The 13435-nt window shown below is 31.9% G+C and overlaps 1 protein-coding gene across 1 annotated transcript in view; it reads left to right on the forward strand.

Moving 5' to 3' along the window:
* LOC111638354 (adenylate cyclase type 10-like) overlaps nucleotides 1-13435 on the forward strand; it is a 65973-nt gene that overhangs the window by 2875 nt on the left and 49663 nt on the right. Inside the window, exons 5-7 of the mRNA XM_023384052.1 lie at nucleotides 3650-3838; nucleotides 4657-4755; nucleotides 4872-4910. Coding sequence (XP_023239820.1) covers nucleotides 3650-3838; nucleotides 4657-4755; nucleotides 4872-4910 — 327 coding nt within the window. The remainder of the gene's footprint in view (nucleotides 1-3649; nucleotides 3839-4656; nucleotides 4756-4871; nucleotides 4911-13435) is intronic.

Raw genomic sequence — 13435 nt, forward strand, 5'->3', positions numbered from 1 at the left:
AGACCTGGCATATAATATAAAGTTTCAATTTACACTTTCCTTTGGGGCACAGAATGCAATTTAAATATAAGAAAACTATTTAAACACTTAGACAACAAGTACTATCGAATTTAAAAAATCGTTATAATATAATGAATTTGAGCATGTTCTCTAAGCAACGGAGCAGTTACATTTGCTTATAATGCTGCTACATAGCCAACAAATACAATAATAATTATCAACAAGCAATTATTTATTGTGACATTGTCACAATGCTGGAATGCAATTTTAAATCATATTTTAAATTTATTTAATTTAAAATATATGCTTTCCACCTCAAATTAGTACTGTAGTATCTTGTCTGTGTACATCATAATTTTCCTTTAACAATAGTCGTGCTGGTCTGTCTAACACCTTTCAGGGGAAAATTTTTGAATTGAAATAACATGACTTCCAGTTTGCATCGGAAGTTCATATATAGTTAATTGGACCCACCTGTCCCTAAGGTTTCCATATCTGGTCTGGTCTTTCGTCTATCTAACTCTATTGTAGAGATTAAGGAAAGATGGATGGACAAACAACAGTGGAAATTTGAGTCTACAGTCGACCCCCTATAAGATCATTGATTATTCCGTTTTATATGAATTCCATATTGTATGAGTCACTTAGATTTTACAAATACGTGTACCGGGCTGTGAACGGCTCACGTATTTGTAAAATTTAAGTGACTCGTACAACATAGAATTCATATAAAACGGAATAATCAATGATCTTATAGGGGGGTCGACTGTACAATGTTTTCAAATTGAAGCCCAAAAATTTAGCACCTTTTGTCAGATTTAAATGTAAGTGGTTATGATTTAACTATTAACTACATGATCATTTGAAAAGTACAGACATTTTGTTTAATTTTTATAAGTACAGTACAGACACGGACAGTGCCTTTAAAGTACGGACTATTCATACTAAATATAACGTTTGGTAAACCTATGTTTAATGTTTCTAGTTAATCAGCTGAGAATATATATTATCAGTTGTTATTGTATATATAGCTCTGGTATAATGTAAGCCAGAAAAACATAATAGCAAAAATTTATACAACTTTACAAATTGACGAAGACTTATTTCAAACAGTGGCGTGCTGTCCTTGGAAGCAGTGGAAGTGCCGCTTCCCTTGTATTTTCTAAAATATAAAGACATATTGTGCAATTATTTTCATATTTTTACTTACTTTGAATTAATTAAAATTAATATTTTATTATAACCACATTATGTATCTTATTACAAATTTTTATACTACATGTGAAAAAAACGATAAGATTACTATTGTATATTCAAATATCAGTGGGAGAATGGAACACTGTATTGTTGAATATGGGACAGCTTCCAAGCAGCCAGATTATATGCATTTACATGTGAGCTTTACAGAGCACCAACCTCACATGGTTTAGCTGGTGGAAAGCTACACACCATAATACTTCCAATGATTCTATCCAGGACTGGTTCTGGGCTGTTAGCTGCCTGTCTGCTAGATATTTGGCCACCCTCACCCCATTATGTGAATTGCGAGTAGATTTATAACTTAACCCCAACCGATAGGAGTTTACTGGTGTGTTTTTATGATAGTTCTGTAAAGTTGACAGGAGTTTAAAAAAAATCCATTAAAATATTTGGATCAATCTTTACCTATGTGCACCATCATGGCAGCGGTCATGACTGTTCATGCTCCTGATGGACTTGACTTGATACGCGTGTTTAAAAACTATCATTAATCAATAACTAGTGACATTAAACAATCAGCAGCCTGCTGGCAGCTCCCCTCCAGGAGGAGTCTGTCGGGAGCATGAACAGTCAGGACTGCCACTATGACGGTGCACATAGGTAAAGATTAACCAATATTTGATATATTTATTCTGCTTTTATTCTGCTCTCCCATTTTGTATTACTTACAGATTTCGATGTAAACTAGAGTGATATTACAATTTAGTATGTCTCATCTATAAGGGGATGCAGAAAAAACATATACAATTCTTGTACAAAGTTAAAAAATTAACTGTTACTTTGGCAGCATCATTTACAACTAAATTTAATGGATGAGATGCACGAGGTACAAAAAAGCTCTAGAATTTATTAGCCACTCATAGGGAGCTATTTCACTAAGTGGATTGCTTTAAGATTTAAAAAGTAAAGAATATTTTGTTATTTTTATGTATGTTTCTTTACAAAGCTATATCTAATTATAATTTTCTTTAAAAATATATTCATAAAATTGAAGAATATTTTGTACCAGGTATGTATATTCATTACACATTTTATTTCACCAAGTAAGTTTTTATAATTTTATTTTTAATTGTTATTCGGCTAGTGATTCGGAATGTAATTGTGATATTAAAAATACATTTAGAGAAGTCTATGGTTTTTATTGGCTTACTGAACAAACAAATATGAATGGACCCTAGACCATCACTGACGCGCAAGTAACTGATTGCCCCTGGAAGTCGGCTTCTTAAAGAAACACAGCTTCCCTATCATCAAATGTCACGGCATGCCACTGATTTCAAATAATCTAATCATTAGGCTACAATAACAATACTTCATTTAAATAACACAAGACAAAAAAAGAAATTTTTATAAAGAAAGCTTACAGTTATGATTTACCATATCATTTGTGTAAACCCTTAGCCTAAAATTATATCTAAAATTTAAACTTAAAAACTTATATTGAACAGGGACTTATATAAAACAAAAAACTGAATTTGTTAGTAAAGTTGAAAATAAAAAAAAGGAGCAGGAAGAAAGAACAGTTGGCAGCAGTTCCATTTTTTTCTTTCTTTTCTGTTTTTGAATTTTTTTGTCTTTCAAATGGACTGGGAATGGAGGAAACAAAATGCTTCTCGATGATTTTTTTCATTTTGAAACAAAAATCCAGCAATGAGTTGCTTAACTTTTCTGGCAACATTTAAAACTTTGGTGATGTCATTTGTTATGATATTTTATTTTAAAAACTTTTTATATTTTTAATTATTATAAAATGGCATAAAGCTTAATTTTGAGGTTTAGGGATGTATTTTATAAAAAATTGTAAGTGATAAATAAGTAAAATCATCATTAAATCTGACCTATTCAAGATATGACATACAACCCTCTTTATCTTCCCACCTTGTTGACCTTTAACTATCAAAATTTAATAGCATCAATTCCCTTAATGCACAAACCTTGAACATTTCTGAAATTTTTCAACAAAAAGTATGGGAGTTATTAAGTTTCAAAGAGGGTGAACAAAATCACACATGCACACACACACACAAACTAACATCCATTCATACATATAGAAAAAAAAAAACCCCAAATTTTTTTTTTTGCATTTCTCGACATTTTAAGATCCCCTGGGTACAAAAATATAAAAATCTTGGAGGGTCATTTTTTGACCAATTGCTATATTTTCCCTCTGTTGTACTGTATATAATAGAGCCAGGAATGTAAAAAAAGAGGCTTGCAAAAATATGGAGGTCTAAGCTTTTGTTTTCTTTTTTTCCTTATCCTTCTCTCTCTTCACTAGCCAAATTTCTATCCAATATGTTCTTCCATGAATATGTAGGTGCAATTTCTTAAGTTCATTTTTCACTCTTTGTTATTAATTATTGAAATAAATAAATGTTTTTTTGTTTAGATCAAATCAACAAATTAAGGGAAGAGAACGTATTATTAGATGATGATGAACCAGTAAAAATATTAGAAGAGCATTATTTGGCATCATTTATTCCAAATATAGTAATTAAATATATCATTGAAAATGAAAAGCATCAATTACCATATGAAAGTGAACAGATTGGTGTTGTACTATTTGCCATTGTTTCAGGTAAGAAATTTAAGTTTTTTATAATACTGAAACACTTGGTAATGTAATTACCTTGTGACTTATCCTATAGTTAAAAATCACATACAAAAGTAGATTTGTTATCACTTCTAAAAGTATTTATTCATATCAAAAGGAAAAAATTTAAAAACATAAATGTCTTGTTGAATATTTAAATTTAAGGTTATTTTGGAAATAATATTACATTGTTATTTTCCAAGGAAAACATCATGATGAAATCAATAAAGACAAACAGTTATTTTATTGTGAAATCATCACAATGCTGGGCTGCAATTTTTAATCATATTTTTAAATATAAGTTTTTCACCTCAAATTAGTAGTGTCTTGCCCTGTATATCATACTTTCCTGCTAACAATAGAGTCGTGCCATTCATCTATCTAACACCTTTCAGGGGAAAATTTTTGAATTGAAATAACATGATCTCCAGTGTTTGTATATAGAAGTTTGTATATAATTAATTGGGGCTGCCTGTCCCAAAGCTTTTTACATCTGATCTTGATTTTCATCTATCTAACTCAATTCTTGAGATTACGGAAGGACAGAGAGTCAGTGGGAATTCATAGGTCTACAATTTTTTCAAACTGCAGCCCAATAATACTGGAGCATGTATGCCACACTATCTAAATATTGAACATTTAAAAGATTTTGGTTAGCAGATTTTATATTCATTATTAAATTCTCTTTAATAGTCTGTAGTTTCACAGTGAATATAAACCAAAAAAAATCTTAACTAAAGACTATGAAAGTGAATTGATGAAAATTTTTAAATTAAAATGAATTTTGAAATTTATATTTTTAGGTAGTGATGAATTAATTGAAAAATTTTTGTTTTATGACATGAATGGCACTGAAGAGATTTCTATGATGTATAATAATTTTTTTGGACCAATATTTACAAGTAAGTTTATAAATTCAAATGAAATTTAATGTTCTAACTAATAACTAAAATGTCAATTATAAATTTTTCCTAATGTTTCTAATCTTATCAAAATGATGTATAAAACAATTTTTCAGAAATAATGGCAGCAAATGGTGACATTGTCAGATTTACAGGTAAGCATTTAAAAAGTTTTTATTAAAACATTCTAGATACAATACAATACATTATACAGGGTGATCGGAAAATGTCTGGCCAAAATTTAAAGGGGGTTAGAGGGGACGAATATAAAAGGATTTGCAGTACAATGCTTGTCTGGAAATGCTGCATGAAGGTGGTAGAGGGCACTGTGTAAGGCAGTCAAAACAAGCTGACAATGCGCGAAGCTGTCATTCCCCGCTGTGATTTCATAAAGCATGCAGCACTTCACGAATGCTGAACTAGCAGATATCCATCTGATGTATGGAGCTGCAAATGGAAATGGGAGAGCTATGCAAAATTTGGGCTTGTTAATAAAGGGCTTGTTACATTTGTTTGTGTCTCTTTCCTTCTACCTTTCCACTTTCTTTACTCCAGGACTTTCACGCAGTGTTTCCAGACAAGCATTGTACTGCGAATCCTTTTATATTTGTCCCCTCTAACCCCCTTTAAATTTTGGCCAAACATTTTCCGATCACCCTGTATAAATATAGTATGTCTGGCTAAATTATTTTGTAATTTATATTGTAATTTAACTTATTTAATAAGTTAAATTACTAAATATTTGCTTTTCAAAAATCTTTCGGAAATTTTTTATAAATGAAAGTTTCTAAAAGAATTTTTAAGGATAGTTGTATTTTGGAATTACATTGTAATTTCTGTGTTGTGAATTATTTTGTTAGAAAAGGAACATCAATCTACATCAACATGTGTCTTGTCCGACTACCTTTACTTTATTAATGTCATATATGTGTTTTATATGACTGTGGGAACTTTCTTTCTTTCTTCAGTATGGCATTTCTTGGAATAAATTATTTTTCTACTTCAGGAAATGCCATACTAAAGAGAGGAAGAAGGAAAAGGAGAATCTATTACAATATAAATTATATTATATATACAGTGTATATAAAAAGAGATTAGGCGTAGTAGTAGAATGATTTCATTGCATTTAATTTGTAATTGTTTTAATTTATTGATTATAATCAAATTTTTCATTAATAGAAATACAATGAAATGTTATAGGAAATTTTATTTGTTCATAAAAATTAATGCATGTTGCCAGATCTCATTTAAAATTAATTCAATCACCAAAAATGATGGATTAATTTTAGGTGAGATCTGGTAATACATATTAATCTAATTTAATGAGAGTTCATTAAAGAAAATTATTATTTAGCACTATTACATGATACTTTGACTTTTTCTTACTTTGATGAAACTACAGAAAAAGTTGCTCAGTATGGTTTTATGCACTCATTCTTATAACTTTTACACTTGATTTATTTGTTTTTTAAATTTTTTAAAATATTTTAAATTTTTATCACTTTTATTTATTTTATTTATATAAGTATTTATTAAATTGAATAATTTTTATTATTCAATTTAATAAATACTTATAGAAATAAACCAAGAAATAAATATTTACCTGCTTTTGCTGGTAAATATTTATTTCTTGGTTTAATCTCTTTCCTTTAATTTTTTTAAACACCTATTTTTTTACAGCTTTACAATAATTTTATGTCATTTTATATCAACATTTTATTTTTTAACATAAAAATTTTTTTAAACTTGGCAATAATTTACACAGATAAAAAATTTTAGTTATTTAATATTTACTTTATCATAGTTTTAACTTTTGTGAAAAGTGCAATTGCTACTAAGGTAATAGTACAACAATTTTGAGACAGTAAAAAATGAAATAACAATAAATTTATTGAGATAACACAATGCACAATAAAAGGGATTTGCAGAGTATTCGCCCAACTCTGACCAAGAACAAAAGGGTCCAGCACGTGGACCTGTGTGACAAAAAAAGAGGCTCTCACATTTACAATAATAAAAAAAGGGCATGATATTTATTACAAAAATTTACTTTTTAAAACTAACTTATGCCTAAGGATGTGGAATGGGAAATTAAGATAGAAGAGAATAGACAAAGGAAAGGGGTACCTGTTTGGTTGATCATTTTGTTTCTGAGATGACTATTTTAGTTGATTCTCAGTGGGATTTCATCCTTTCTTTTTGGGAAGGTTATCATATGCTTTTCATTTTTTTCTTGAGATAATGAAGATTGTTTTCATCAATGATTGTCTTAATCCTTAGGACACTGGTAGCATGAAGCCTTCAGAAAACTCTTAGGTTCTTCACTATGGTCCAGATTGACCTTCATCTGTGTTCTCCTCTCCTTTCTTTGATAAACTGTTACTTCCACATTTAGGCCTTCAAGTATTAACTCTCCCCACAGGATGGTTTAGAATGTCAATGAACAACTGAGTAAAGTAGAAATAAAGAGCAGGAGAAAGTTTTAGAAACAGGAAATGATAAGGATCGAGGACAGAAACTACTGTGAGATCTGCGAGTTATACAGAGACGCACACTCCAGATTAGATAAGATAAAATACAATTATTTATTTACTCGCTAGTTCAAATACAGATTTTATAGGATACCAACAATTCTAGTTGTTCCTTTTCCTGAACCGAACGTCCAATTAACTAAAATTATCTTACTTAATACTAGGTTCCTATTACTACTTAAACTAATTGAATACAGCTGGCTTATTCGAAGATTTAGAGGGTGAAAGAAAAGAATAAGGAAAGAGGGTACCTAAACTTGATGATGCAGGTTGAATTGTGTGGGCTCGTGGATGAGGCTTCTCGTCGGTCTGGGGGGGCTGATTCACTCAATTCTTGCTTCACACTGAGATATTAATCCAAAAGGGGCGATCCGTCTGGTTCCTCTCAATTAAGTTCCTTTTTCTTTCTCTCGTTCTAAAGTCCTCTTTTTCTTTTCTCACCATACAGTGTCAAACTTACAGGGGAGACTTTCCTTTCGATCTCCCCTTTCCACTTCCTTCCTCTCAGTCTCCCGTCCTTTCCCTTCTCCTCTCACTTCCAGTCTGCCTTCGTTTCTCCTCTCCCCTAACTCCCTTCATTCTCCCCCTTGTTCCTCCTCTCACCTTAGTCCACTCATATCCCCTCTCAAAAGCCTTCCATTCATTCCTTTCCTCTCAGTCCACCCACACACTCAAGTCAATGGGAAGACGATAACGTTATAGAAGAGTAAACAAATAGGACAGACGAAAGTGAAGTGAAGATATGTATACAAATCATATGGTTTAAAATATGGCATGTAGCCACACTACAATCTAGAATATGCTATACAGTAATACCCCGAACTTACGCGATAGGTGGGACTGAGCGGTAACTGCGTAAGTCGAATTCACGTAAGTCAGGGTATAATTTCGCATATAAATACATACAAATGATTTTTATTCGGGGCCGGAGACTAAAGAAAACAATAATTTAGAAAAAAATGTTTAATGAAATCTTAGGTAATACATATGTATAACAAATTAGGCCTATATTATTTTACAATTTTTCACATTTACTTGATTATTACGCCATAATTTTAACATTGTTTCCATCTCAGCGATAATACTGTGACATTTACGAATGATGCTTGAACTTAAAGATTGAGCATTTTTCACAGCTTCGAGAATTTTTTCTTTGTTTTTTATAATTGTTCTGACCAACAATTCCGGTAGATCAAACTTCTTTGCCAATTCACAAATTTTCATTTTTGTATCAAAGTCTTTAATAATGGTTACGTTCATAGTCAAACGAGTTAAACGCATTAGTAACGAATCGTTCAAAAAGTCTAACGGAATAGGAATAACGATGACTTAATTCTCGTTTAACTCGTTCGACTTTACAAACATACCCAATGGTAACTTTACATTCCAAAGATAAAGTTTTTCTTTTCTTGTTTGATGCAGAAGAATGTTCTACTTCATTTGGATGACATAGTAGAGTCTCTCGAGGCTCTATAGATATAACAAACACAGAAATAAATAACACAAAATAAATTGTAGCTATATGTGGATTCCGCACGACACGTCCGAACATGTAAGCTGAACAATAGTGTGGGGGGAGTGAGTAATTAAGGGTTGCGTGGCGCTCAAACAAAAGACGAATCGACGAGATTTGAAAATCGCGTAACTACGGGTTCGCGTAAGTCGGGGTATTACTGTACTAATGTGAGAATATATGAGAGACGAGGGGTCAAGGCCCTCTAATTGTCAGATCTGAAGGATTCACTCACCTTGTCACTGGATGGCTTAATCTAACAGAATTCAAGTGGTAAAATTCTTTGTGGGGTTGTGCAAATCAGTAATAACAATAAACTAAGAAGGCCATTCATAATATTAAATCAACAATTTAATAAAGTAAAACAGACAAATAAAATACAAAATGAATATACATTGGACCTAAATTCTCTACGTTGCAAGAGAGAAAGTTTACAATAAGTTCATATTATCTCGTTGGACCTTTTCTTTCATTGGGAGATGCCGATGATAGCCGGTCCAGTGGCAATAGGAGGTTAGATGGTGAAAGCAGGAGGAATAGCACTTGACAACTTGTCAAGGAACTCCCTATGTGGCAAGAACTGCTTCTGTATGGCAAATACTTCTGTCGTAGACTGCCCTATTTGGCACAAACTGTGTCAAGTCTATAAAAATTTGTCTTTTTATCTATGCTTTCCACCAATCATTATTTGGGAAAACCATCATATGATGGGATGATCAGTTATGTCACTTGTCCAGATGGTTGGGAAAAATCAAGATAAGATGTCTCTGAAAGCAAACTGAACTTCCCTTTTTCACCAGAGTAGAGTTATTCAGCATTTTTTTCAGGATGTAGTTTTGTTGCAATTATTTCAATGTTTTATTATATTAAAACATATAAAATGTTAATACAAGAATAAAAAGATAAAATCAGTTTAATGTTTGATTATATAGAATGGAGATTTGTGAAAATTATATAGATTAAACTGACTTTATCCAGCTTGTCACACTAACTTAAAATTATGGTGTACAGCCACACTTCCTTTTAAATCTTAATTTGTAGTTTTTAAATGGTTTTAGATTACATTTCAATATACAATCTATATTTGTGGCATCTTCCCAGATAAATTTGTGTAGGTTTTATTTTTTAAATTCTACAATTAATACTTAGCATATGACATTCTACATTATTTTCTCTTATCTTAATATTATACTAAATTATTTATTTTCCTTGTGACTTTGCTCAGGATCAGTCTGTCATAAGCTGAAGAGAGGTCTTGACCCAAAATGCATTTTGCAGTGATAATTCTATGTGATTAGTTTTGCTGTACTTTTTTAGATACATTCCTGTAAAAGCAGGGCTTAAAGTGACTCGTTTTTTTTCATAGCTCTTCTCTTTTTTAGCTTTTTCAGAAGGAAACTCGCTTTTTTCATTTGCCATGTGGAATTTTTTTTTCGTAAATGTACTCAGGAGCGAAATAGCAACCAGCACGCCCCCATATATCTTATGTGACTGTGCGCGACATGATAAGGCACTGTCATCTACACACGTACGATGTATATAGGTATATAGGCTAACATAATGAGGAGCTTCCCAAGGCTTGCTACTCTGCACATGCTGTAGGAATTTGCACATGGGTTCTCCTTGCTTGTATCCTTGTGAAATACTGATCTTTGTGGCAATTTGATACAATCATACTGCATTAAGGCATAAGTACACCTATAGTGTGAAAAGTACAGCGTGGACAGGGAAAACACATATACATTTTTACCAATTAAACGAGTTTAATTTTGCGCTGACATTGAAAGATATATATATACAGAAAAGATTCGGATTCCCGCAGTTTACCTACAAACGTTTCCAAGTACCGAGTGAACAGGTATACCAATAGGCCGGTAGTTACTTTTCCGATAACTACCTCCCAACAAATCTATTTGCATGCGTAAACTTAAACTAACTTAAACTAAAAGTTAGGAAAGGTAGAAGGGGAAGTAAGAAGAACTAAAGGACAGAGGGTACCCAATTTTTCTGTTGGTTCTCCACCATTCCTCATCTCGGCTTCTTTCTGCAGCTGTTCTCCTTTTAAGAGAATTCGGGTCCGTTTTGGGGTTTCCTTTTCTATAATCAACGATCGGATTCTTCTGCTGATCCGATTCTTATGGCCTCCTTCTGCAGCGCTTCCCGACTTTCCGTTTCGGAGTCTGCTGCCACTCGTCCTTCTCTCTCGGAGTCCGGCCCAAGAATAATTCTGGAATCTCTCCTTTTCCCCTCCAGCCTTGTTGCCATCTATTGTTCTAACCCTACCTCCTGATGGGTTAGGGGTGAGGCGAGTTCTCGGAAGTCCAAGACAAAGGAACAAAGAAATTGGAAGGAAGGAAAATTCTAGAATTTAAATTAAACTAAAACTATACGTACTAATAATAATAATAATAACAATATTAATAAAAGAAACCAGGCGTGTAGTCACAATAGTTCAGCGTTAAAAGTGATTTTTGTACAGCATTATTTTAGCATTTGTATTTATTTAAGCGCAGTAGACAAATGAAAGAAATAGATTTTATTTAATACTAACAGTAGAAACTCGTGTTTTAGCAATGGAAAATCATATAGAATCCAATACTTTCTGAAGTAAGTTGCTAAGCAAACTTTCCTTCCCAACGTCTTTCTACTATTCTTCTTTAGCTTAAACGATGACATCACTCATTCTTGACTACCGTAGAAAAACTGAAAATAATAATTGTTGAGCGATAATAGATAATAAATTTGATTTCTACTGTTATTATTAAATAAAACGTTGTAGGACACTCTTTTAAAACCTTGTAACTTTCTAGCACTCGTAAAATTAAAGATTGAGTGAACCTTGTGCCAGAAAGTACAAGATTTTAAACTAGTATCCTAAATATTAATAACTTCTGTACAGATAATCTTTAGATTAAGACAAAAGTTTGGTTTTAAGTGGATGCTTATATATTTGGCATGCACCATGGTTTTTTGCTTTCTAATGGTGTTCTTCATTTTTCATTTCGACAGAAACTATAACCTAAAGTAAACCATGAGCAAGGCAAAGTGGGACATGCATAGGGAGGGATGGCTTCTTAAAACTAAATCAAATGGTTTTGTGATGTTATCTTGGGGACGTAGGTTGTTTGACTTGTAGCTTTTCTGCACATTGTGTGCTTCCAACATCAGCATATTTAGTAACGGTTTCCAACATTCAAGCTACAAGAAACATATAAATAAATGCAATAAAGCATATGGTTCCAACCAGTTAAAACTCATCACATCATATTCATTCAAATATAAGCAATTTATATTTGAATAAACATGGCGTGATGAGTATTAACTGGTTGGAACCATATGCTTCATTGCACCCATAGTCAATCTGGCACCAAATTAAAAAATTAATTTGTAAATATTTAGTGTCAAAAAATTGCTATTTTCACTTTAATCTAACTTTTCAATATGCTTCTAGTCAAACTCAGTCAAAAAAGATTTAATTTAATTATTATTTATTGAAGATTTTAATTTTTTAATATTAGAAGGTAATTAGCATAAGTTACATGGTGTCATGTTTCATCTTCACTCCCATTCAAGTTTATTGTCTTAGACAAGCGCCGATATTTATTTTTACTTCTACTGGAGTTTAGACTTTTATTTCAATCTCGATTGTTTGGTTATGCAGAGTGGGGAGATGGGTGTCACATGTCACATACCTGACTTTTTACGACAAGTTTTCTTATCTTGAAAGTTTTATTTTTTCTTTCTCAATTTTAATTATTATTAATTAACTTTTTGATGGATTATTATATTTTTGTATTATCTGAAATTGCAGATATAAATGCATAAAACTTAACCAGACAAATCGCTCAATTTAAAAAATATGTTTTTCTTATACACTGACGGCCAACGAAAATGCAACACCATGTAGGACTCTAGATATTGCAAGTGTTTCATTTTGCTTGGACAGCAGTATATTTTAAAATTCAAAAATAAATTAAATATTATTGGAAATGCTAAACTATAAGTATAGTGTGTTTTACATTATTATTGCAAACAGATATAGCCAATTATTTTATAAACGTATTTATTATTTTAATTTTTATAAATTATTTAATTTGATGCAACGTGACATGATCAGAATCGATTAATTACTGTGGTCAGGTTCTCTGTAAGCGGGCATGCAAGGCGTGCACCACACACAGGCAGCAAATCAAACGATTGGTCATGTAATATTCAAAGTCATTGTCATAATACCCACCCTACTTATAGCATAAGAAATGTCTTTGCATGGAGAAAAAAATCCGATCGATGCGCAATTACTATATTATTATTTATATTATAGCGTTAACAGCACTTCTATTGGCATTTATCAGAATTAAGATGCAATGTGAAACGGCTGTCAGCAGGTTGAACCATCCGGTGGTGCTTGAAAGCCAAGAACCCATAGTCGTGCTCTATGACAGAAGTTGACAGGACTGGCGAAAATAGGGAATCCCCACAGATCTTCCTTCTCAATTTGTACTTGTACACATTCGAACAGTTCTATCGCATATCAAATTGCAATTATATTGTTAATAATTCTTCTGACATGGGTCTAAGTATAATTAATGATATTTTAACTTGGTTAGGATTTAAATCTGAAGCTTAAAGACGATTC

Source organism: Centruroides sculpturatus, unplaced genomic scaffold (genome assembly GCF_000671375.1).
Source record: "Centruroides sculpturatus isolate CEXI.00-Female unplaced genomic scaffold, Cexi_2.0 scaffold1014, whole genome shotgun sequence".
Taxonomy (NCBI): domain Eukaryota; kingdom Metazoa; phylum Arthropoda; class Arachnida; order Scorpiones; family Buthidae; genus Centruroides; species Centruroides sculpturatus.